The sequence below is a fragment of the Varroa destructor genome, unplaced genomic scaffold (assembly GCF_002443255.2).
Source record: "Varroa destructor unplaced genomic scaffold, Vdes_3.0 BEIS01000002.1, whole genome shotgun sequence".
NCBI classification, from domain to species: domain Eukaryota; kingdom Metazoa; phylum Arthropoda; class Arachnida; order Mesostigmata; family Varroidae; genus Varroa; species Varroa destructor.
In genome coordinates this window covers 28,921,904-28,948,486 of record NW_019211455.1, presented here as the reverse complement: position 1 = coordinate 28,948,486, position 26,583 = coordinate 28,921,904, and the positions used below count along the sequence as shown (strand labels likewise).

Below are 26,583 nucleotides of genomic sequence, written 5' to 3'. Positions count from 1 at the left end.
ATATATTTAAGAAAAGCATCAGTAAACGTTGTTTTTGCCCTGGGTTTAACATTATGAGCGTTTTTGTAGCCTTGAAAGGAATCTATAGCAGCCTAGAGGGCTTGGTTTCGAGCTTTGCCATTATTAAACCGTGTTTCAACAATGGAGAAACTATAGTTTCTAAATACGTACTGCAACTGTCTTACTCTTGAATCAAGGTGAGGTTATCGACCATTTTCCATCGTTTGAATGGCTCCGTCTAGCGGAAGTGAAACGATTGAACATCTTGTCAGGTTTACTTGTATTACGCCGTATCAGCACCAAATTCGACGAGCTGGTCGAAACAAATCATTCGAGTCCCAAACATTAGATTCCTATATGAGACTCTTCCCTACGAACTTTCGACATTTCAACCGAAAACCACGCTCTATGCTATCAGAGTTGCCCATTGGTGAAAAAAATTCTATCCAAGCAACTAAACACTGTTCGTTGGGAAATCAAGAGCGTTTAACAATGTTTGTAGGGAACATTTATACTGTTCACTCGAATGACAAGCTGGTGTGTTCCTAAGGCGAAGTACGATAGGTTGTCTGTTAGTCTTGCCGAGCTACGTCGGAAGATACGAGTCATGGCTCTAACACACTCATTGACAACGAAAACTAGTCGACAGCGTCAAGTGTTTGAAACACGGTTTACAGGTACTCAGCTACGAAATCAAAACTGCACAAACAGGGGCTTTTTCATCCTTAGCTGATTTCCGAGCTTGCTTGCCACCACCGATTCAGCTAGCTTAATCAATAATCACTTTATGTTGGGCTAGGTCTATTTGGGCCAGACCCAGGTAGCTAGCATCTGCCTCGTTAGATCTTGCTCGAAAAGGATTTTCTTTCACAGGTCAATAGAACTCAGTTAAGCTATGCTATCTGTCATTGGGTTACTAAACAGCCTCAAAAAAATTGGTGCCTTTGTTATGCGTAGGCGGCGAAGGTGGCTATTTGAGAATACGGCCCAGATTTACCATCCGGAACGATACTTCAAAGGCAGGATTCTCTGTATATGATTTCTCTATTTCGAACGCTGGATGTAATATACGGCGTGCGTCTCAGCTCTCACTTTTAAGATGCCAAAAGGTAGCATTTTGTAGGGGATTTTCCTCCCGCTTATCGCCGTCCTCAGACGCTGTAAGCGCCGTACCATTACGTTCTAGATTCGCTTTGTTGCTAAAGGAATCCAGTAGACATGTTCGTGCTTGTTGTTTACCCCCCAATGTAAAGTTTTCCCATGGGAGACTCAGTCACTCAGCGAAAGTAAATGTGAGCGAAATTCTGAAGCGTATAAATGGGGCGTAAGCTGAGTAGTTCCGTAAAAAGACGTAAACACGTTTTCTGCAGCTGACCATTGTGGCCACTTTTATAATAATACCATAACTACGGCCTAAAAATGTTTCGTGTAATGTAATATTTTTTTTTGTCGTAATTTTTGCAAGGATTTCAGCGTCGCAAATTGCAATACAGTAAGTAAATCAACATTTTTGTTGTATTGCTTATGTTATATCTTTGTATCAATTATATAAGCTTGTGGGCTGTACTGTGTTTTAGTAAAGATATCGTTGATGTCTGTCGAGCCGTTTTGCTTGTTTGAAACATCACTTAGATAGATATGCGCTCCGGTTTAAGCGGCTAGATGTAACTCCCTGCTTGGCGAACGTCCTGGAGGAATGAACGACGAAAAGTGCCTCGAAGTAAATGCTGTTTGACTCAAACACTGCTATGAGCTAGTGATCGCGCATCCTACCATAAGTCTGGTAGCACGTATCGCTCTTGAAACAGGTGTGAATACCTGGATTATCAGCTACTAGTAGACGGAGTGACAAACTAGACCTGTCTCTCTATAACCAATAGCCTGATTTGATGCTACAAATATTGTCCTGCTCGTTCTCCTCGCCACCCCATCGCACTGAGTAAAATAGGGTTACAAGTGAAAACTTTCTATCTTGCCGATAGGTATTTGAGTCAGCGGGAGTTTATTATTTTTGACAGCTAATAATCGCCAGCATCGACTAACTCCAGTGACCATCTATGCCAGATGTCACTTCGACCTTTTACCCTCTTAGCAACTGCTTGTTTTTTCAATTGGACTCCAACTAAATAAAATAAATAGTGAATCTCCGGCATTTAATGTAGTTTCGCCGAGCTAAACATCTACTTCATCGTATACTTGGCCCCCTTGATTGGTCTTCTAATTACAACCCTCAAACCAACTCTGTTCGGATTCATTAAAATACTCATCCCACAAAAAAAGTAGCTGAGGATGTTGGTATTTTTTTTTTTTTTTTCGTCTTGCTTCGTATCGGATCACCAGTTCACAAGACAGCTTCGTCAGTGTCCATCTATCGTTACTATCAAACTACGTTAGCAAACTTATCAGGTACTTATAAAAGTAGAAGTGCAACATCGTTCAATATCCTGCACGTAGCGTACATATCGCAGTTTGATTTAGCCTATAGTGTACCCATATAGACCACCGTTTGTCGAAGATATAGATAGATGGCATTCGGTACTGGGCTGGGGCACAACCCACACTCACCGTCCACTAGACGCATGTTTTTTGGTCACCTTTCTTTTTAGATTTGATCTTCACGGCTGCGTCGTCATCGCGCGCTGACACCTAGGTTGTCGTAACTCAACACTTCGTCGAGGGTCTTCGCTGCATATTGTAACCACATAAATATCCACTTGACGCAGAGAAGAGATGCTCATAAACGTTCAAAACAGTAACATAGCACAAACTATGCTCTTGCTAACGATTGTTCTTCATCCGAAAACCAACTGCAAGCTCTTTCTTTCTTTCCTTCCTTCCTGCCTTCGTTCTGCTGCCAAGCGAAATACCTACTCTCCACCGAGGTCCGCTATCGCTGTCGATAGCGCATTGCACCGGGAGTGGTGCGTTTCGCTTCAGCCATTGTCAAGATCCGTCTTCGATAAAAGAGAACTCACTTCATCTGAAGAATGGACGCCAACAACAACAACAACGCCAGAGCAGAAGCAGCTGCCGTAGACGCAGTACCACTACAGTTGCAGCGGCACATGACAGCATGGGTGCTATTGGGGGCCGTTGATGGAAGAATATGCTTTCACCTATACTAAATAGAGCTACCACAAGCCAACGTTGCACTGTTGCTGCAGCCATTGTTGTTGTCACTATTGCCCCAAACTATTACGCTACAACGCCATAAAGACGATACCGTCTCCGTGATGCCAACGACTGTTTATGGATGCAGACGCAGCCGGTAACGTGGCATCAGTGAGCTCGACCGCTCAGCTCAGCTCAGCCCTTACTTTCACCAGCATCACCGTCACCAGCATCATGAGCATCACCATCATTGTTATTAATATTATCATCACCATACATTTATTGTGCAGAACGGCATATTAGCTTGCCGGCAAGAACGACACTAAGGCAGACGCTAAGGGGGTAGCAGTCGTAGAGGGAGTGTCGCTGCCCAAGCGCCCGTATGAAGAAGATATCGCGAACAGCCAAGCTAGTATAATCGTCATCAGGAGCAGCATCAGCGACTGTCTTCAGAAGAGTGATCATACAGCGCTTCTTGTGATAATGGTGGAGCGGAAGGTGTCAAGCAGTAAGCCGGCGCTTCGTAACTTGCCTAGGTTGGGTGATGAGCTAAGTCCTCGCAATGCACATTTGTGATGTATGGTCATTTGTAACGACAGAACAGACAAGGGTTCGCTGGGGCATTTCTATGAAGCACGAATAATTTGCAATACTGATTGTCGCATGACATCGTGGGGTGGCACCATTATCGTCATGACATCGATTATGTAGGAACTTACCGCACTTCACTGGTGATGGGATGAACCACGATCTTTTACCCAAAAATAGGACGGCGCTATGCGGAATTCATAGGCATAAGTTAATCTCAAAGAAGGCTAATTTGCTTGTCGCTTTCTATATAGTGTTGCAGTTTTCCATTGTAATATATATATATATATATATATATATATATATATATGCTGTAAAAATAACGATCTTGGACAATAGCACCCAAACAAATGGAGTGAAGCAGGTATTGTATAGCGTCAGGGATATTCAAACTAGGTTTTTCTACACGTTTATGTAATTATTTATATTTAACTATATCGGAATGAAATATTCTGTTTATTTATCTCGTGCGAACAATACAAACAGTAACTAAAGAAACGCCCCTGAACAGCTTTGTGCAGCCCGCTAACAAAGCGATTTTAATACAGACCCTGCGCTGCTCTTGCCGAGCTCGTGGGCCTGTTTTGAATAGGTACATAAAGTACCTTCGACGCTAGGGTTAGAAGAGTAGTTTAACTGAGATTATGGAAAACTACGCGGCTTGTAGCATTTGTATGTGTTAGCTTGCAACACACTAATTAATAATAACCTAACTTTAACTAATAATTCATGCAATACAATAAACTTTTAGAGATTTAGCCTTTTGAATAGCTTTGGCAAATTGTATGTTTCATAATAACTTTATAAGAATTATAGACAAGATATACTAAAAGCTTCTAAGCTACTTAATAATTAATCAAGTTCCCATGCACACGATACAAAATAGAAAGTCCTAATCCGTCTATGGGTTCCTGTGTCGGTCTTTCCTACGTTAAGACTACTAATCCACATCTTATTAGATTACTATGGTTGCATAAGATATAGTTTGGCGCTTGTCTGGGCTTATATTCGGGTAGTTCTATTTTATTACCTGCACTATGAAGAATTGCCCGATAATGTTTATTTTTATTATGGTTCTTCTAGGAACATGACTGACAATGTAGAGAGGCATTTTTGTCTTTTGTACTTGTTCCTAGACAATGATTTTGTGCGTAATCGCCCCACCCTTAGAACGTGAAAACATTGGAGGCCTTGGCCAGTTGCGGAACAAGGCCAGCTTCACTAAACAATTGCTTGAATTTAAACCAATTTATACGTGAAAGTCAGTGCCTTATTGTTCCAAAAGCTATTGCAAAAGCTGAACTCATAACGTTCTATGCATAGCGCACGGGGAGCTGGATCCTTGAGCATGGTTCCCCCTCAAATGTTCAATAGGATCCGTAGATATGGATAATTATGTATTTATTTGAATATCGTACAATCAGTTTCCAACTGTCACGTATACTTATACCCATTCAAGATGGATCCTACTTCACTTTTTACGTTGCTACATTACGTGCAGGATTGTCTACAAAACACCGAGGAATATCCTGTTTTTCTAACTATATATATTGAGTATATACCAGCTCTCTACAAACTAACACACAAGTTACACACTCCGTGAAAAGTTGTCACCTATGTCTAATATACAACGTATTTTTATTGAACTTCGTAAATATAACTAATCATAAAAATTCCCCGATTGTTCTACAATTCCAATATCTTTGATACATAAAATTAGACCTTATGTTTAATATAGAACATAAAATGTTTAACATCGAACTGGTACGTTACTATTCTCTTAAAGAATCTTAGTATTCTGCTTAATCAAACAGAATAGGCATTGGCCTTCAATCTCAATCTCTTCCGTATCTGCTCTCTGTCTGGCGTTTTTACTGGATCATATCTTCTCCTCTGCGTCGTTCCCTCATGCGGTCGTTTGCTACTGGCTCCTCCTCTTTATTCCTTGCTCGCCTGCTAGCAAAGGTATATACAGACAATATTATATTAATCTATTAAGTTCACTCGTGTCGTTACAACGGAAGACATAAGACATGTTTCCGGCGGCTGTAAGAGCAGGTGGTATCGCGAAGGCGACCCGTCACTGTTCAAATGGAATCAGGATTTAGCCGCAGACCCACTTTCATTAACAGGGCAGTTAAGAGGCAATAAATTCCAAATAAATATCAATCCCACGGTAGGAGTCACCCCGTTGGTGCTTGACCACACCGCTTTCTATGGGACGACCAAAACGTGTCCAGACGAAGCGCCCGCCAAAATGCCGCTAGCGGTAACACATAGCTACAGCTATGCACACGAGCTACAGTCCCTAACAATGGAAAGCTGGGGGACAGAGCTGGAAGATCGGTAAGACAGCCACCGTGTGTGTTCGGCGGGTCTTCTTGCCGCGAGTCGCCTTGTCTTTGTTATTAGACAAAACAGCTTCACTCTTAATTATGGAAGTTCATAGGCAGTACTGTTTAGAATAGTAGGCGCTGACAGACGTATAGCCAGCTGATAGATGATTACAGGGCATATTACATAACGTGCAGCGTAAAGCGTTTGTGAGGGATCAAAAAAAAACAGGTGGCTTCCGGAGCCACCTCGGATTAGCGGTTCGCCTCCGCCGTGACGCTAGCGACACTGCCGTCACACAAACATCGTAAATGGCTGGTGCCAGTCGACTACAACGGCCAGCAGTTGTCTGCTAGTAGTTTATATCTTCATAGAATAGGCTTGACGCATGCGTTTTCTTCCGCGAAAACGGTGGCCATTTGCTGTGCGATTCTCGTAAAATGGTTCGGAAGTTTCAATCAGTAGCGAGATAATTTGTCTGGTTGGTCCAGAACGTAGTTCGCTATCTCGTCGGCGTCCTCTTTATGTTGTTATTTTGCTATCAAAATACGCTCGAGCAGGACGTAGCGACACCTTCGACTGCCTCTCGCGACTGCTGCGACACGAGTTATTTTATTATTATTATCGCAAGGTAGCTGAGGTAACTGAGGTGAAAGCAGAGGCATTTGGACAAAATTATAGACCCTTTCTATAACGTAAGATTATGACGAATCGGTTTTCATTAAGTTTATAATTGGTTGTTGATAGATACCTCTGCACATACCTACCTGTGCGGCAGTCAATATTAAAACGATGATCGCAAAGATAGTGCGCTGTGATAATCGATTGTCCGAGGGTATATAATCAGATTAATATGAATTTAACTAATTCTTTATGACGTCTGTGCCTCTCACGAGCAGAAGCGTTTAGCAGAAAACGTAATCGTAATAACACAGTAACAATCGTTTCGTTCTAGGGCTGCCCCTGTAGCCTACTTATTTAGCTAGAATATTAAACACATAGTAGAATGAGTAACTACTATTTGGAGTAGTGAAACACAAACGTCCCAAAAGGAACCGTGAATTTTGCTTAAATTTTTAGGCCAGGCCAAATCAATGTGTCTGAATAAGGGAGGAGCTAATTAATCGTACAAGGATGCAAGACCCCGGGCCGTTTTTTGCGCCAGCAATATTGTCAAGATATTCTATGCAAATGAAGACAGAAAACATTTACATATTAATATTGCTATTATATTTGATTGTACATGCTCCTTTGTTCGGGTATTATTAGAATAAGGTAATGTTATTCATAAATAATTATTATAGTTCTAATCGTCCCCTAAGGATCATGCGCGTATATATATTAGATTATAGAGCCGCAAGGAACTATTGGGTTCACCTTTGTCGAATTGGCAATACTGTTGTTTCCATTTTAGAATATCATAGGTATAGCTTTGACCAAACACAAAAAAAAAACCGTGCTTTTAAATTAGTCTTCACACGGTGAAGATTTGTCTTCCTGGCAATACTGCAGAGTCTGGATGGACGCTTTCCCGCTTGTCGTCGCAGCATAGCGCGTAACGCAGACGACATGATGTAAGTTGAATGTCGTTTTTTTTTTTTTTTTTCTTTTTTTACCAAGCTCGTTTTCAAACTACTGGTACGACTAAACCCCATGACCAACTTGGTTTTTATGTGGCAGGAGACATACACTGGCTTCAGCCTATCTCTGATTGTTTGCTCGCTATCAAAAGCCATGTTATTAAACGATCGTCACAGTCAGTCTGCTGTCACTCTCTTGGTACCTGTTTTACAATTATATTAGCCGATATTGTTGTTAGCGACTGACAAATAGGTCGTATAGATAACGTGTAAATCTATGGATGATTTTGCATGCCATTTTGGATGCCATTTGCTTTCTTCTAGCCTACCTAATCGATGAAGGTAAACGGCTATACGTTTTTTATTCATCGTGCGCCTGCGTCTATAAGTATACAATAGAATAACGTTGTCTTCACCTAGTCAACACCTGCCCTTGTTCGACGCGGTATTGTCATTATAACTAGAGCGACAACACTGATCAGAAGTCTCCTTTTTCATCCATTCCATGTTTCTGTTGTATATATATATATATATAATTTGTGTGCGCGTTTGACAAACCTAGTAGAAGAAACCTAGTAGAGGGCAACCTATTCAATAGCGCCGAAGTGTCCTCACAATCGTTGTCGTGGTCTTGGTGGTGCCATGCATCACACTGCTCAATAAGGTCAGACACTCGACCGACGATCAATATTTATCATACCATAGTATCATGCTCAACATTAAACATCCATCTTTACGTATAGCAAGCATCTTGTCAACTATACTGTTTTTTAGTAGACATTTTTATCCTTCCAAATATTGATATAGCGTAATAGATTCTCTGCGTAGTAGCTCGTGTTGCGATAGTTATAGCTATACGTATGTCTGTCATCAGTGAATCCATTGAGGTGTGTTTTCGTCCTTGCGGACTCGTATGACACCGATGTTTGGCGTCAGACGTAGGTGACGTTGCGGTGTAGACAAGAATGGCCTACTCTATTGATCGAGTGCTTGTTCTTATCTGCCGAAAGAGGGAAGCGTTAAGGCGGCGACGTTTGTTTCTGCGCTTAATACGGAGTCATTTGTTCGTTCAAAGAGGGTTAGTAAAGCCAGAAGAAGGAAACTGTACATAATAATAGCAGATCTAGGCTTTTGCTTTAGATGGCCAAATGCTTATTAGTGACAACAGATCTGACAAAAGAAAAGCGTATCTTACAATTGTGGTTACCTAAATCCGGTTTTTGGGCTGTGATACGTCCTGCACGCTTGCAACATGGCCTAGTAGTAGTTACGGAGTGCGTACAGCTGGTAAACTCAACCAGAAATAAAATCGACAATGTTTTTTATGGGCAAATGAAATAAGAGCACAAAAACGCTTGCGCGAACGAACGACAGAGGTCGATTTTAGGTATCTTTGATTTAATTTCTGTTGTTACCTAACCTGAAAACAACGCGTCACATCTTAGTACGTGATGACAGCAATGAAAGCATTTTATCAGACCTAGATAAACAGACATTATCTTAGATTTTGTAAAATCTAACCAGATCGCCTAAAACGTGGAAGAAAAAGTTGTCCATTGGGGATATATGATGATGATGATGATTATGGAATATATAAATGTTTTCTTGTGCCTTCATCACAATCCTTTGATAGCTGTAAATTTGACGAACGAAATGAATGAACGAGACGACGAGCTCTTAAAACCTCTCAATCAAGATTGGGTGTTAAGAGCCCTTCTATAAAGGTAGGTTCCAAGGTTCCAACATCTGTTTCGTTAGCGATTTCAGATTTTTAGGTTGAACATTGCACTGGCTACCTTTGCTCTTACGTCGCCGCATTAACGCTCGCTCTTTTCTTATTGTATTTTTCTGAATAAGGTAAATTTTCTACCATGATAGAAGATGTCTTGCGGCGCACGGCCCGTACTAATCATCTGCATCAAATTGTGTTTAGAGATCTTCGGTCTGTCCACTTGGACTCTGATCTCTGGCTCTCCGATGACGAAGCAGCATGCCCCTAGATAAATTACGTCTTCGATCAATCGGATAATATTATGTGACGCATTAAACGCTCATTACTGCTGCTGTCTATGTTTATGGAAGCAGAGACAATATTTCCTACGGTGGTTGTGTCATCCCGGTGATAACCTTCGTTATTATCATAGGTTAATCAATTTGTACGAAAGTCGAAATTGCACGTATCGTCGTCGTCGTCAACAGCTAACTCTACTACAGCTGATGATGGAGGACGCACACTTGATTGTTTGAAAGTTTCTCTTTAAGTAACTTGTTTAGCCACATAAATTGTATAGTAAGCACGGCTATCGTAATGGCCGTAACTTAGGAGCACAAAAATAGCGTTACCCGTGTACATGTAGATTAAAATGCCTTGCACACACAGCACAATTTTGATCTAGAAGATATCTGGAACGGCGGCAAAATCTCGTTTCCAGTAGTCTCCAGTGAATGTCCATGAGCCATCGGCGTTGTCTCGAAACCATAAGGGACTCCATGACTTCTTCACAGCCTTCTGACGCTCACGCTGAAGCTCCTCTAGGCGGATCTTTTCCTCTGCAGCTCCATCTGTTCAAGTTCAAGGACAAGCATTAAACCAGCGTACAAATTTTGTTGTGGGCTAGACCATTATTAGTCATTGCTAATCAAGCTAGCACAGGGTTTGAGAGGAGCCACATCGGCCAGATAGAGAGTACTACCGAATTCGATATCACTAACAAACTTCACAAATATCTTCTAAAGAAAAAAACTCCCGACTCCTCTTACACCGTGTTCTATTTTTTTCGCATAGAGAATGCCCTGGTCCAATTTTTGTGTTCTGTGTACACATATGTAGCAAGTGCTGTACAACATCGAAATGTTCAAATCAAACTACAAGGGCTAAGCACGAAGCCCTTTCGGTAAAATCTAATTAAGCTTATCGCAGTACTTGCCTAAGTCGCCTTCTTCCAATTTACGTATATCGGGCCTGAAACGACAATCGGTCCGAGGCAGCTTCCGACGGTCTTCCTCCTTATCGGGAAGCTCATTCAATGACATTGCGAACAGTGTAAAATGGTAGTACTCTTTTGAATGCGGTGGCTTTGTCTGCGATTCCCAGACAACACGCGAATTCGGATACGACAAGCTATCTTCTTCGGCTGTCAAATCCTGAAGTAGTTATATGGTTTAAATTTTAAAAGTAATTGTTTGTCCGAGCTGACATTTTTGGGCGCCAGAACTTTCGACATGGATACCAATAGCATTTAACATGCACAAAGATTAGGTGTAACTGGACGGCAAGCTGATAGTGAAATATTATAATTTGGAACCATGCGTAGGATATGATGATAAGGAAAATTATAAACATTTCACAAGTAGCTTTGATGATGTTTGCGTGTAGCTTAACGTCAATAAGGAAGTAGTATAGCAAAAACGAGATGTTTGTCCAAAATCGGCCAAAAATTGCCAACTCTTAAGAAACGTTTGTTCGTGTATTCTAATGCTGACGGGCTAAGAGATGGGTTTCTGGGTGGGATTCATTTTTCAAGCCCCATAAGAACTGCATGCGGTTTTCAAAAACCGATAGGCAATTATTATTTCTGTCATTTTCAACCACTAATATGCTATTCGTTGTTAATGAAAATATCGAAGCTAGCCTCCCCAAGTGACCCAACCTTTGCATAGAAATTCGACCGTTTATAGAAGTTCACCTCGAAGTAACGGGACCTATTACTGGGCAACGGATTATGACATGATAACCTGTTACCCGCAATTAGAGGACGAGATATTTAAGGGCGGGGAATAAAGCAATCAGTACAGAGTAGCAGGATAACTAAAACACGGTTGTGAGGGATGAAATCGTAAAATATTTATATCCCTGGGATTAGCGACTTAACAGCTCTGAAGCAGGACATTTGAATGACCGAAGCAAAGCAAATAAATCATTAAAAAAAAAAAATTGGATTACTCAAACCGGGCAAAAGGGGACCGCTACGAGGTAATTACAACCATATAATAAGGGTTACCTCAACGGCATAATGTGGGTGCAGCAACAAAATCGGTTCGATTGAAAACAAAAAAAAAGCAACAATGTCAGTGAAGGACATGTGCAAGGGAAGGACGCAAATGCGTTTGGCTATTCATAGGCATGTTAAAAGTAGGCCGTGGCCGTACGATGCAGCCGCATAACGACATATATTCCATTTTTCTATTAAATGTTTACATAAATAACTCTGTAAAGAAGAAAACAGATAGGACTTCCATCGATAAGCAGCAGCCGGTCAACCTCATGGCACTTTATTTAGAATAGAATGCATAGCATTAAAAGCAGGCCAATGTCCGGTTTCAGGCAACAGTCCACTACTCTATATTTATACTTCCTTGATCGTTCTATGACGAAAAAACAATACGGATTATATTATTGGCCGACATGAAGGATGCTATTCAAAAAGGACGCTTCTTTACCTATCAGACACCCGGTAGATATCATGTATAATGTGAAATTTACTACCTTGCTGTGTGTCGCGCCAACGGTGAGCGACCTTGTAAAACTGTTGAGTTTAGCGTACATTTTCGAAGTACCCTCAGGCGTACGCCGTGGACTGTGCTCGACGTCGTGATGTGGGCATGCTTTCACACTTTCGGGCCATTTCCCGTATATGCACCGGATCTTTCGGTCATCGCTACATCCAGACAAGCATCAAAAGTTTAACTGTATAGCAAAATTATTTCAGCAAGAATATGTTCTATAGAGAATAATGTTAAAATCAAATTTGCCGTCACAGACGGACTTTAATTAACGAAAACTCACAGAAAGCAGACATTGGCAGGGCCGGCGTAGATGCTAATATCGTACTTCGTGAAGGCTTTTCGCTGTTAACATCCCTATCATACACCACTTGACGAGGTGCAAGTCTGCTATGTGTTGAGGGATCGTTAGAAGGGCCGACATAAGTTAAAGAGACATCGTTGGAAAGCAATTTTGTCACATTTGATAATGTAGTGGAAATGATAAAATCAGCTAGGCGAGCTAGACTACATACTCGTCAGTGACATATCCTTCGAACCGATGCAGGTCGCGCATGTCCGGACCAGCCTGTTTGAATTTTATAATCGCACGAAGTTGGCTCTGCGTGCACGCTATATGCATCTCGCCCTGTTGCTCAAACCACAATTTGCCTACAAGGATATTATGGATGACACAACTGACGTGGTCCCATGTATAGGTCTCATCATGCCGTCGAAGGGTCAAGCTCATTTTACCTGTAGCAATGGAAAAGGTACAAAAAAGTATGAAGAAAAGCGATATCTTAACTGATCCAACTTCAGTACTCGTAATACAATTACTGGTTAGCAGTACGTAGAGAAACGATTGCACACTGGTCTTGTTTTAACACTCGAAGGGACGGTATCGATGCCACGAAACACACACTTTAGCACACGTTTTCCATCCTAAAACTATCTGCAATAACTATTTGCATATGGTTCTATGCATAGATAATATTTTAGAACAGATCAGGGTCTTCTTTTGAAATCTTTTTTTTTTTTTTATAGCTTGCTTCATAATTGCATAATCAGGTATATTTTTCTTCTGTCACCAACGCACGACCGGCATGATCATGATAGTGTAGCTCGATGAGCTTTCGTACAACGACGGTGCCCGGCGGAACGTAATGCTAGATTGTCAGCTGGCTACAATCGATTCGACATGAAATTCAACATTTTAAAGTTCGCTTGACTAATTTACAATTGCTCCATTACAAAAACTATAAAATTATCACCCTGCCATCTCCGAAGCTTACGAGAATATGACTTATAGGCATTTCGACAACTGATCCTCCCTTGCCCATTGTTTTTATTCATTTTACGCATCTGCTTGATAAAGGTGATAGACAACTGGATGACGATACGTTGACTTGTTCAACAGCCTGCTTTTTGCAGATCATTTCCGATACAGCTCACGTGACACTTTAACAGCTCTAGTACATCGGGTGAGGACCGGTCGTTTGATGCAATGCCTAAACTGAAGTACCGGGCGCAACATATGCCAACTCTATGCAGTAAACAGGAACTTTTGAAGTGCGAAATTGTTTCCGAGTCATTTACGAAACGATAGCATCAAGCGTATAGCAGAAGTCAATGTTGGAAAAACATCGGTGCTGTGAAGTGTTCATAGGACATCACAGAGCGGTCCTATTCGATCGCTTCATGAAGCTTAAGATGCACGTTGCCGAAGCAGCTGTACGAGCGTGTGTAAGATGGTTTCGATGATTCTTATAAAACGGGCTGCAGCCACTTACCTCATTTGCCTGCCTTCCACCAACGTGAACTAGTTCCTTTCCAGGGTGTACAAAATAGATTTGGTTACTTGAGCTAGTATCACATTCGATTAGCAAAATATAATTATAAAGAAAGACCTATATTATAGATCTAGAGATTGAGAAGAAGTGAAGTGTGTTATATTTTAACAATTTTTGGAGCTTGCTTTTGATGAGTCTATATAGAGCTCCTAAAAATAGCCCACAAGATCAGCGTGGGGTATCGGTCGTCGGGTTTACGAATGCAGCTATGATGCAGCAAGTAGGTAAATTATAAAATAAATAAGATTTGGACTTACGACGATTTTTATACTTTTTACACTGTGGCTAACGCAGGATTATAATAATCATCTATTTCCTTCAGGTAACGTTTTTTTAGGAACCACTTGTTGTCATATTCCAGCATATTTGCCGTAGCATCTAGATAGGCAATCGAATGGTCCTTGGGGTGCTTCATTTTGGTAAAATTCATCTATGTCAGGCTTAAATGCGTCAGATTTGACGAATGGTACCACTGTTAAGCATTGCATCAAACGGCCGGCTCCTAGAACAAGGCGTGTCTGGTGCGGATCTGGATTCGATTTTAGTTATGCTCCATACAAACGCCGTATAAAATAAACATTTCAAATTCTGCAGCTTAGCTCGCTGAAACAACCATGAATACGAGGTATTTTAGATGGAGCGTTCTCGCGTCGTGAAATCCCTGCTGTATGGCCCTGTCTTGTAAGCCTATTGGCGGGCACCAGTGAGTTAAGTATAGCCCATTTTTAGCTGAGCATCTAATACAGAAAAGGTGCATAAAAATATTCAAATGGATGGTTGCAACCCCATATCCAGAAGCGAAAATTCGGCTATTTTTTTTTTTATCGCTATGCTAGGATAAGGCAAGACGGCTTAATGTCAAAATAATATGGCCCTCCTATATTCACTAGAACCAAGATTTGTAATACAAGCGACTGTGATCCGCACGATCTGTCCCAAAATGCGACAGTAAAAGCGTGAGAAAATCAGCTGTATATCAAACATTTTTAGTAGGAGGTAATTAAAAAAATGGCCGATATTGCAACGTCCGAGTGGATGTTTTCGATGCTTGAAAGGTATCATCAACATATTCGTTCTGCTCGAAAACTGAAATCCCCGTCAAACATGAATCAATGGTGTTCTAGCACGGTCTCCTGAGCTATCTGAGAAGGAAATAACTGTTCGAATACACTAGTTAATGTTAGAACGTGGAACGAATTTTTTTATCGCTGGCTCGTCGACGACGCGCCTGTTTCTGCAAGGAATAATCTTGCTAAGGTATTCCCTCAGAACTTCGCACTATTTAAGGGCCTAGCCCTTGGCAAAGTAAATGTGAAGTGATCTATAGCAAACATGAAGGCAGATCGGAAAATATTGGGTACGTCATCCAAAATACCGCTCACATTACAATAGTTCTCCTTAGGTCGTTGATAGCGCCCTCAAATCGAGATGAAATGGTCAAAATGGGCGCCAATCGTGCACGGGAACGTGCATACTAAGGCGAGCCGCTACGATGCTTCTTTATCAACACGGGCGTGGTCATTCTCCAAAAGCCGGCTCATGGACACAATCTGCTCGCTGTGGTCTATGGTGAAGGTTTCGAAAGTAGCGGGGGCCGATGGATTAGCAAAAAGCGCCCTCGATAAAAAGACAGCTAGCACATCACGTGTTGCAAGCATATCAGTGTGTAGACGTTATTACGTTTAATTGGCAGAAGCCCCGGGAGAGCAATGTGTGGAAAGAAGAGGCATAATTGCCTTGGGCTACAGTGACAATAGATGACGATAGATATACGAAGATGCCGCCGTGGTCGGTAAAAAGCAAAGCTTCAATGAACCTGAATGGATGAGTAATGCCTCTTATATTACGCAGAATACATTTAGATTAAGTGGATGAGCCTGTGGGCTATCCGTGAAAAGAAAACAAACATGGCGAAATGGGTGCTAAATTTAATGGCGGTGGACTAATAATTTATGTGGGCCACCAATAGTTTCGAGCGAAAACGTCAGTCACTCACAAAAAAAAAAACGAATTTTTGTTTAAAATGAGGCTGTGGCAGAGGCTAGTAAGACCGATGTTTTGAATTGTCTACTGGCCAGGCACGCCGAATATTGTGATTTGTTTACCACAGGTCCATATTGCGTTCTATTGCGCAATTCGAAATTATTTTCCGAGTACTGGCACATTTGTTTTTAAGTTGTCGTTGACTCGAGAACATGGGAAGGACAGTAACAATCTAAGTACAATTATCCACAGCCAACTTCATCCAGCTGAAACTTGTGTGACTATCGTCGTTACAGATGATCCCGGCGCAAAGCTATCTATTCATCGAAAGTCTGACCTAATATCACGATTATTTATAATGTGATTCACTTATAGGTACTTTTGTTTCGTCCGAACGATGCGTCTTGCCGATAGAGTCGTGAAAATTTACCTAAGAACAATTATATACGATATGTCTAGCGTAACGAGCGCAAAACTACAACACTTTAATGCACCTTAACACACTACTTAGTTTTTCCGATTTTTCTATAAAAACACCATCGACGACAGACGTTTGTATACACATGAAGAATGCTATGGCTGAAAAACCTCACCTTATTCCAGCCTGTAGAGGTCATATAATATAAAAACGTAATTTGTCTCCAGTCTGCGTATTTAACAAAAGTTCGATGAAACACGAAAAAATACCTAGCTGTACTATATGGACCTACTTTTTGAGACTTGGTCACAAAAAAAAACCAAAGTTTTGACCCATGTACATCTGAAAAGTTTTACAAAATTAAAATTTTAAATTAATATATAGCCCACATTATCCTTGCTCCACATAGCCCAATCTTTTCAGATCTGTTTAAGCGGAACCATTTATGATAGAGTAGGTGCAGTAAGAAAAAAACAGGCAGCATGGTTTCATAACATTTTTGGGTAATTTCGTTACTACGGCCTGTCCATTATAGCATAAAAATCTTAGTCGAATGATATTCAAGCCTCATCTCATTACAATATTTTCACGTTAAATTTGCCAATATAGATAATAGATAAGGATTATCTATCATCTATATTATACGTAAACAGTACAACGATCGTAATGTTTACATCGCAATAGTTCGCCGCTAAACGAGCTAAAAACAGGTCCTCGTCATAGCTTAGTGAGTAACGTATTTGCCTGATAACACGTCGTAGTCCAGGTGCGAACCTGGTCATAGACACACTGGGTTACGTGTTAGGGACCACCCATCTAGGGGAACGCCTAACAGCGATACCGGACGGAAAACTTAAAATAAAGAGCTCATAGCTATAAAGAGAATTTCAAAAGCTACTCGTGTGTGATTAGCCATCATTAACTCCAGTCTACTTTACAGATATAATCGATACGTACGGACATCAGGAGTTTAATCAGCCATAACGTGCCCGTCGATATCATGCCCCTCATACCAGTTTACGAGGAGAATGAGTACTATGCACCGTGCATAAAATGATTAATGCTAGCACTCACTCGAGAAGTGCTATGGACACGTACGATCTTATAATGGCGTATATTCATCGGTGCAAACCTTCTATCGCTTTCATTTCTCACCTCGAGATCACGAATTCGACATTTTTTCTGCCCTTGTGATTATCTCTAAAGTTATTGGCTTCATTAAACCAGTATTACAAGCTGATCTACTGATAGATGAGCCTGACTCTTTAGGCCAACCATGGCCCTGCTCACTAGTCTAGAAATAAACGAGAGAGCCGCTAAAATCGGAAGAGTTAGGTTCGATAATTGAGTTCTGGGTAGAAACCCTATCAGCTAAACATAGCTTCCACAGGGTACGAACGTATACGGTATACGTAAGGGGCGAACTGATTAGCCTTTGTGCATGTACATGTACAACTGTATGTCTCCATTTAAAGTATCTAGCCTATGTGCAGTCCCAACATATTTCATCGAATACGTTTCTTCAGGACATAGAGCGGTGTGATGATGGGTTTCTCACTTTTAGCTCGGTCACCTGTGTCCACGTACCGACGATCTTACACGGTTTTTAGAATCCTGGCGTCCCTCTGAGTTACGTGAGCCTATCGTTAGTGTTGAACAATACGACAAGTTCCCCGCATGGCATTCTCCTGTCTCCTTAAGGCCTATCGTCACTTCTCTCGCTGTGAGAAAGATCGATTTCCCTTTGACTAAAAATAGATTCGAGGCTTTGCATGACTTCCTAACTCAGCCAATACCCACATCGGTTCTCTATGCTTGAGTGATTTGCTTGCTTGCAAGTAAACTCTCGTCTCTGATAAGCCTTGGAGCGCGACAAAACCAGAAGTCAATAAATGTACGGTAAAATCTTGGAAGAGACAAAAAATGGGCAGAAGTCACTTAACCTTGTGTCGAAAGCTTACAATTTACTAATTTATCGTATGTTTACAAAATAAAATTCACCCCGAATATGTGTAGCAGCAATAGCTGAGAACGCAACACACAGATGCCCACTAGAGCCGGCCACTGTCGTTCAAGATCGATTCATTCGTGCGCTTATAAGCAAACGAAGCGCAACTCTGCGCCAAAGGCGGTTCGGGAACGAATTTACTCAAAAGAGCACTAAGCTACCAAGGCAAAGTTAGTTACTCGTTTGACGCATTCTGGAGGTTAGATTTTCCTATGGAAAACCATATAAACTATCAAAGCTTGATTCATTTACTGGCCATGTCACGTGCAAATTGTAGGCCTGGTATACACAACATTATATATCTATTATAAGAGAAATTATGGAAATAACGGCCGACTGCCGACATATTGGTCACTGGTCAAATATGTCAACCTGACAGATATGATACTCTTGGGTAGATTAATATTGAAAATACCATTAACACGTGTACAACGTAGGATAGTATAAAAAAGGTAGCTAATGTAGCCAGTCACTCAACGTTGATAGATACTAAAAGCGAATCGACAACCTAAGATATATGATATTTCAACACTGACCTAATTCGAAATGATAACATGGCTCGATCACTAGATGTAGAAGCGTACGATAACTCCTTGTGTTCAGTAAACCATGCAGCACACGGTAAAGTCAGGTCTCTACTGAGGATAAAGTGAACTCTCTGAAGTTGGGTCCGGTGCATATGGCATAATTACTTCGATACCGTTAAGTCCCACCAACCGTCCTCGTGGAGTTATTGTCTATTTACGGTTTAGTGCCGACATCACGCAGTAAACAATTTCCACCTAGAGTATCCGTATATCCATCCCTGAAGCGGCCGCTGTATTATCAAGAAGGCTAACCCAGTGTATCTCAAATTGGGCAAAACATTAATTAATTAATTAATAAATCAACATACTTTTCTATTTTAGTACACAGTACCATTATGCAATTTTAGGATCACTTTATGGGTGACATAGAGGAGCTGACAAATGAAAAGGGATGAAGGACCTGTGCACACAATCAAGCTTTCTTGCAGTTAAAAATAGCCCATTACTTGTCGCTGAGGCTCGCGATGAGTGAATCGGTGCGGTGCATGCGTAGCCTTGCACAAAACATTGCTACGATTCCAAATGATCCTCACAAGGTATTTCTGAAACAGAATAAACCTCAAAGAAAGCTTCATGTGCAAATCGTCTATGAAGCAATCCACTAAGCAAGTGTCTGTCTGACAGGACTGTGATAGGTTGGCTTAAAATCCTTAAATATTCACCTAGGGGGTGTCAGCTGCTTACCGTTTCAACCGACTGAGACAAATGCTGTTACCCATCTTGCGGCAACATCCAGTGTCAAAAGAACGAAGCCACGAATTAAGGACGTTTCAGGAGCTCAATTTGGCCACATCCACGCGCAGCAACTACACAGTCTTTCGTGTTTTTCAGTGTTTCTAGTGTGGTTTTTGGGATATTCCATATTCTGCCACTCGCTGTACTTTGGGGTGCAGAGAAAAGTATTTATCACTAATCTAAATATTGTAGAGTTTCTACAAATCAAGATCCGTCAATAGTAGTCTACCTTGAAGTTAGATCGACTATTTATAGAGCTGAAATGACTGAATTTTATTATTATTAATATCGCTTGCGTCTGAATACGAAACGTATTGAGCTTTTGAACATTGAAGCAGTATCAAATCTCCGTCATGTATGTCCTTACTAAAGGTAGCCTTGTGACAGAACTATTTTTGTTTACAGTACGCTGTAAGCATTTCCTGTAGGGCATAATACCGAAAATCGGAACAACGTGTGACTTAATCGGGAAGAGTCGGTTCCGATAGAATTCTATGAGTGTAAGATCGAAGTTCTTCTAATATCTGAACGCTGCATCAAAAATGCTATGTTTGCCCTTATGTTTCCGAGGCAGCTGCTTTGATAAGGTCCTATTGAAATATAGATAGCTTTCAGCTAGGAAACGTTGACGGTCCCGTTGATTGCGAAAGGGTTGACGCTCGACTGGTGCCCAAACGTTATGTCATACGTTTATTTATAGAGATTTTCCGAAAAAGCGTACATTTCAGTAACAAAAAATGAAGTAAACGAAAAAAAAAACGGTATCTTCAGTACGGGTCGTGTGGTCGGTCGATATTGCTGATCTGACGTTTCACTTCGACACCATTTTGTCGTGCAATGTTATTAGTGTTTGTAACTGAGCTTCAAAGCCCATTTGTTAACTTTTGCCAGAAAACTATACGTATGCTCATTTGAAGTGCTTCCTTTTTTAACGTCGGCTAAAATATTTGCCGGATAACTGATTTCCTGCAAGTGAGGTTCCGGAAATGCTGGCTATGTGCGTCGGCCCTACAAAAAACTAATAGAATAAGGTTTAGCTGAAGCTTTTTGAACTTCTCCAGAACAAACTTTGTAACATCATCAAAAAGCCATTATGCACTACTCCTTCTCCAATCAATCAAATTATTGAGAAAGCGTTTCGTTTTCATATGTTGGTTTGACTGCTACGGAAAGACTTTGCATGTTATCTATTGTTGTGTAGATGCATATATATATATATATATATATATATATATATATAATCTACATGCTTGCCATATTTCGAATTTACCACACGTACGTATTAGACATTACATTTCTGAGGTCTGGTATTTCATTCTGGGCAGTATCTAGTTCATTGAGCTATACTATGTGTACGTTAAAATTGTGCATCTCGCAGCACTATCGAGGACCACCGGACGTTCTACGCTGTTTGACCAATTTGACCAAACGGAAAGGTAAAAAATGAGAGCATTCTGGTCAAAATAAAAACGGTGAGTCAGAACAAAATAGGTATTCTCTACCAGACGTCTAGTGAGATGTCTAACGGTAATAGCAGGCCGCAACACGAAACGTAAAAACAACCATAATAAAGGTACGCCGAATGGGGTAGCTTACAAGCATATCATGCTGCATGATTTTGAGCTCCTTGATCCCTTGTGGCTTACGGACTAGCTTACGTAACAGAAGCGAAATTGTACCGAAGAGAAATTGGTAAGGCACACAATTAGCATGACCACTTGGAATTAGCTCTATTGCATATTAAAGTGATCTATCCATTTTTGTCGTCAATCGTTACTGCGGAAGCCGATCTAAGTTACGGCACGTTAATCATCATAAAAAAAGTCAACCGCAAATTCAAGAGACCCATTTCTATGTACAGTAGAGTGTAATTAGTCGTTGCTGCAGCTGGTACATTCTATCGAAAATCACGGGTTTTTGCAGAATCAATGACGGAAGCGCAGGATGACGAGCGATAAGTTTATATCGATTACATATATTTGAAAGAATGATTAAGTTACCGGTAGCCTCTTGCATTATGTATACGGTATACTGATGAAAACAAATCGTCTTCAATCTTTATATCTCAACTTTTGAAAAAGCGTCTAAATTACAAAACTCAACCAACATGCGCCGATAGGTGGAAATATTTTTTTTTAGGAAATAATGGGAAATTGCTTTTTTTCTGATTTGGATACGCTTTAAATACGTTGGCCCCGAAGCCTGGGCTACGATAACTTTCAACTACAGACACCTAATGATGCCCCGAATTTGCACAGGCTTATACGTATATAAATGTGTGTGTATATATATATATATATAAAAAAAAAAAAGATTTTCGTTTCCATTTTTTTAACGAAAGTTCATCTAACGATCGTACTTACAACAGAACAAATAAACCCGAATACATTGACCATTAAACGTCTGAAGTGATTGTTGCTTTTGATGCGAAAATAGGTCATCTTAAACGACGTCGTCAGGGTCTGAGGCGTTTCGTATGTATTTGAAATCTCCTGTTGTTCATCATCGTGGCACCCCCTATGCCGCACCGAATTCTCAGTTTACTTCAATAGCATCTGCAGGCGTTTTTTGGCTTATAATGTAATAGTTAATTCAACTAAGGGATATCAAACAAAATAGAAAGCTACGGGCTACAGAGCTGATTGTTTCAAATCGAAAAGTTGGCACGAACAATAATTGTTGACGAATTTAGTTCGGGTTTTGATGATTCAGGTGGCTCACCTTCAGGTTTAATAGTGACCTGAGTTCCCAAAAAACGTAGCTTGGGACAGATGTTTGCTTCGAAAATGATGTGAGGTGACGTTGCATGCAGCGCCGAGACAGGAGGATGATGAGATACCTGAATACACATCGTTTTATTGTGACAGTATATGAGAGTCGCAAAATGTCTCGTGAAAAATCATTCAACATACCTGTAATTAATTGTAGGCCCGCGCGTACTACACAGTGGTGATTAAGGCTAAATCCGCTGGCCTATCATCCATCTCTACTACTGCAAATTTTCCACCGTTTATTGTGTTCCGGGCCGCTGATGACAGTAACCATTGGATCATATTTTTATTTCCATTCAGAATACGAACTTATTCTTGGTGATTTTTATGTGCTTGGAAAAAGCGTTGGAGTTCTCTTTAAGGAAACCAGAATTGACGAAGAAGTTTATCCACAGCTGTGGGTCTATGGAATACTTTGAAATACACACGAATAACTTCTGTTGTACAAAATGCTCCGGAAGAGTAATAGAGCAATGTCTGTTTTATGTTTGTCGAAGTCTTAACAAACGCGAAATCGAACAGGCTGATATGTTAGATATAGGTCAGAGTAATTCAATGGCACCTAACTATACAACTTCGTATGTATATATATATATAGGTAACTTTTTACTACGTCTGCCAATAACATCTACTGCCTATTTGGAAAAAACTGGAACGAGTCACTTATTTTGAAAAAATTCAAGACGCTGAGCTGTGGAAATCATACGTACACACCTAGACACTTCCAGCCAAATCCCTTCCCTGTCATCGTGCAGCCAAACCCAGAAACCGTGGGAAGGGATGATTGCAGAACGAAAATTTTGGGATAAGGAACGCCAATAAAACTGACTGAAGGCAGCAAAAAGTATAAACATGGCTGGCCTTCAAATGTATACTGGAATATACTTTTGGCAAGGTTGCCAAAATATATAAAAGTAGCTAAGATAAGATTGTATAAAGTTGAGGTTTCTACTCAGCTACAGACCGTTTGTAAACTTTGTCTTAATACAAGCGGGTGTTTCCAATTGTGGCTTGTAACGTGCGTACCAGAGCTAATCTCCCCTATTACCAAACGAGATGTGATCTTTTGATATATGTACAGATGCGTAAATGTGTCGTTTTCAAATGTACAATGCACGGATAGACATGTTAATACCTGCTCACAAACAACAGAGTAGTCATCGCGCTGCAGCTCAAATGTTTCCCCCTGTAGAGGATTGAAAGGCTTATTCAGACGATCGAGGTTGGAAGACAGATTTGAGATTATAAATGCGGTCACCAGCTGAAACAAGAAAAGATATAGGTCGTCTTACATAGTCTTTTTGGACAGTTCAATTCCCGAATCACAGAGCATAACAGAGAAGCTCACCATATTTGTCCCATCCTGGTGGCATGGATGGTGTCTTAGACGATTTCGTTTCAAGTTGAACATATATTGTCAGGTGTCTTTGTTGAAAAGGCGCTTTTCCAAACAAATTTTCCCTTCTGGTACCTTTAGTCCTTCATAAACATGTGACAGTACTAAGGAAAACTGACGCTGGCCTAACAACCCTACGATGGACTACGCATCGCCACACGCGTAATGAGCGTCACAAAACCAAGGTTACATTTTCCAAGAGAAGCACTTTTGAAACGGTCCTAGTCATAGTGATATGCGCCTTTCAATACGCTTTCTTCAGGGCTGTCAGCGTTTGTATCCCTAAAACGTATGTCCTTTCTGGGTTTGCCTGATTGTCACGTCTGCCCGCTTGTGACCGATATTTCATTGTACCCTGGCCTATGTGAAATTCGTGCGGGACAAGGGATATCTTGCATGTAATTAGACACTGGATTACGACCCCATCGGCTGAAGGTAGGTCATCTGTAAGACTGGTGCGCAGATGATGGGGAAGAAATAGGGAAAGGGGGGAATAAATAGGGTGAAATCAATTAAAGGATCGGTGGAACTACGGACAAGGAACGAATGTGAGAATCAATACGTAACTTGCTTGGTAGCATGAGGAACTGGCAACCAGCGCATTTTGCCATTCCTATTAAGTTATGACTGGGCACGTGTCCAGACGTGTAAGTGCAAAGTTAATTTGCTACTGCAATAAGATCGTTTCGAATAGAAGAAGGGAAGGGCGGAGAGGGTCAAGTTTATTCAGTGTACTTGAATGCTTTTCTGATCAATTACAGAGATACTAGTAGACGCTTTTATATACATATTGCGTAGTAGCCAAGAAGATGTTTGCTTGGAAAACAGGTATCCATCTTAAATTCGGATGGAATTTCTCGAATGAAGCACCTTCTACTATGCAATACGTTTTCGAACTTACGTCACTCTTATTATACTATAAGCACCCCAGATCCAAAAACGCGTGTTTTTTGCAAATATGATTTGGGGCCAGACCACTGCAGTGGGGCAGGTGATCGATTTTGAAATCAAACAAACATTCTATTAAAAGGTATCTTTAGCCAGTTGAAATTTTTCGACACTCAACTATAAAATGAAACAAAATCTTACTTTACATAACTGTGACAAGAGACATCTACATATTAACTTAGCTCTGCGCACATCTACGTACCTAGCTGTACAAGCTCAAATCATACCGTAAAATATTAAACAGTTCCAATACCATATTCATCTACGTATATTGCACGTAAGGCAGTTATGTACGAATAGCCGTGACGACAATTAATAGTATTGACTGTATTTTCTTCACTGAGATAAGTACGTGCATAATTTAAGAAAGTTGGTATTTTACCTCGAACCGCGTTACGGGATCGTCGTTATTGTCGGCTTGCACGAGCAACGGGTAGTACTCCATGTTTTCGGTGATTCGCTGCAGAAAGCTCAGAGGCTCGTTGAAGGCGACAGGCATGGTAACTCGGGTTAACTCCTTGCCCACGGACTGCTTCAATACCGACCATGGGCTAATATCTCCACGTGGGGGAGCCGGTACCGGCAGTCGGTCTCGATGTGAACTCATCATCGCTAGACCATTAAATTACTGCTGTAGGCTAGGGGGTAGAACCCGGGTAAATGTTTAACGCCTCACTCAGGCGTTCTTCAAAGTGCACTCTCGTCTTGTTGCTTTGTATCTGTAAACTTGAAAAAGTCAGCTTATGTCTTCCCTAAGTGAACTATATGTCACGCTACAATGATACAGGAACTTCAAATTTGATAATATCTCGCTTATCAGTGACACCATTATGTGTAGCGAGTGATTCTCAGCTATGTATTAATACACTCGTAACTTTTCACACCGGAAGTTCTCCTTCTTTACTGTAAATGTGCCGCAAACCCTAAGGCTCAACAACAATGGATTATACGCGTATGCATGTACCCCTTCAACATGCGTGCGGAAAAACTTTATGCTGTTAAAGTTCCGTGCTAAGTCATCAGTCTATCAATAACTTTACTTCTCGTTTGCATTTATTTTCCTAGGGAGTTAGATGAAGAACAAGCTGTCTCATATACAGCAATGCACTCACATCTTAACCACAAAGAATGATATAGAAATGCTATATTATCAAGGCTCTCTTACAAAACAACGATTGATAAAATTTGTTAGGCAGGCACCCGAGACGTGAAAAGCCCGTCGCTTTTTCTCTGCCTCTCCTGTTGTTGTTTTTTTTTCGCAATGCGGCTGAGCGCGTTCTATCTGCTTACCTACATCGACATCGGCCCCGATAACTGCATTGCCTTGTCGTTCCGTCCTTCTCATCTGCTCATCATCGTTCGAGCACCAATATGCCTGTCGTTGCCAGGATCAGCTGGCTCCGCGGCGAGACCAGGCGACTGCGATAGCCGCCAGCATGGGCTCGGATCATGTATAATCGGTATTGAAACCATACCGCCAGATTCTGCCTTCACCGTTCATGGTCTCGGTAGGGCTAGGGACAACTAACAATCAAGTCTGGAGCTCATACACATACGAAAGCAGGTTGGTTTGTTCCTGCTTTCATTGGAGCAGCTGATCCACTTACGGGCCAATGCACGGAAAGCCGCCCCGCTTGACGCACCACTACTTCTCTACCTCCGACAGACAGCTACCAGTAGCAGCAGCAGCTGCAACACAAACCCAAAACAAGCAGTCGACGAGGCACGTATATGGGGAGGGGGGCGTGAAGTCGAGAGAGAGGCACCGAAAGCATCAGTATTTGCGGAG

General features: G+C 41.1%; 2 protein-coding genes across 6 annotated transcripts in view; both read right to left on the bottom strand.

Annotated features, from left to right (window-relative positions):
- The window catches only part of LOC111243698 (uncharacterized), a 15,149-nt gene extending 11,711 nt beyond the window's left edge, over nucleotides 1–3,438 (bottom strand). Inside the window, exon 1 of the mRNA XM_022789649.2 lies at nucleotides 2,566–3,438. Within this exon, the coding sequence (XP_022645384.1) occupies nucleotides 2,566–2,581 (16 nt within the window). The 5' untranslated portion in view covers nucleotides 2,582–3,438. The remainder of the gene's footprint in view (nucleotides 1–2,565) is intronic.
- A 3,802-nt stretch (nucleotides 3,439–7,240) lies between these two features.
- Nucleotides 7,241–26,549, bottom strand: LOC111243699 (oxysterol-binding protein-related protein 2). 5 transcript variants are annotated; one of them, XM_022789653.2, is made up of 8 exons: nucleotides 26,085–26,549; nucleotides 25,177–25,520; nucleotides 23,586–23,711; nucleotides 22,401–22,518; nucleotides 12,632–12,851; nucleotides 12,100–12,271; nucleotides 10,541–10,757; nucleotides 7,241–10,175 (listed from the first exon to the last, which is right to left on the bottom strand). In XM_022789653.2, the coding sequence occupies exons 2-8, from the start codon at nucleotides 25,402–25,404 to the stop codon at nucleotides 10,006–10,008; spliced, it is 1,251 nt and encodes a 416-aa protein (XP_022645388.1). In that variant the 5' UTR covers nucleotides 25,405–25,520; nucleotides 26,085–26,549; the 3' UTR covers nucleotides 7,241–10,005. The 5 variants fall into 5 exon arrangements, with proteins under 5 accessions (XP_022645388.1, XP_022645387.1, XP_086836275.1 ...); XM_022789652.2 differs by having other exon boundaries at nucleotides 25,177–25,513; XM_086980149.1 differs by having other exon boundaries at nucleotides 25,177–25,513; nucleotides 26,089–26,549.
- Between the last annotated feature and the right edge of the window lie 34 nt (nucleotides 26,550–26,583).

Bases quoted from the DNA above. Each gene is read 5' to 3' on its own strand.
- LOC111243699 (XM_022789653.2), bottom strand. From the start codon at position 25,404: ATGATGAGTTCACATCGAGACCGACTGCCGGTACCGGCTCCCCCACGT. The intron at 22,519-23,585 runs GTATTAACATGT...ATGTGTATTCAG, and splicing joins ACTCTGTTGTTTGTGAGCAG to GTATCTCATCATCCTCCTGT. The intron at 10,176-10,540 runs GCAAGTACTGCG...GAACTTGAACAG, and splicing joins ATTGGAAGAAGGCGACTTAG to ATGGAGCTGCAGAGGAAAAG.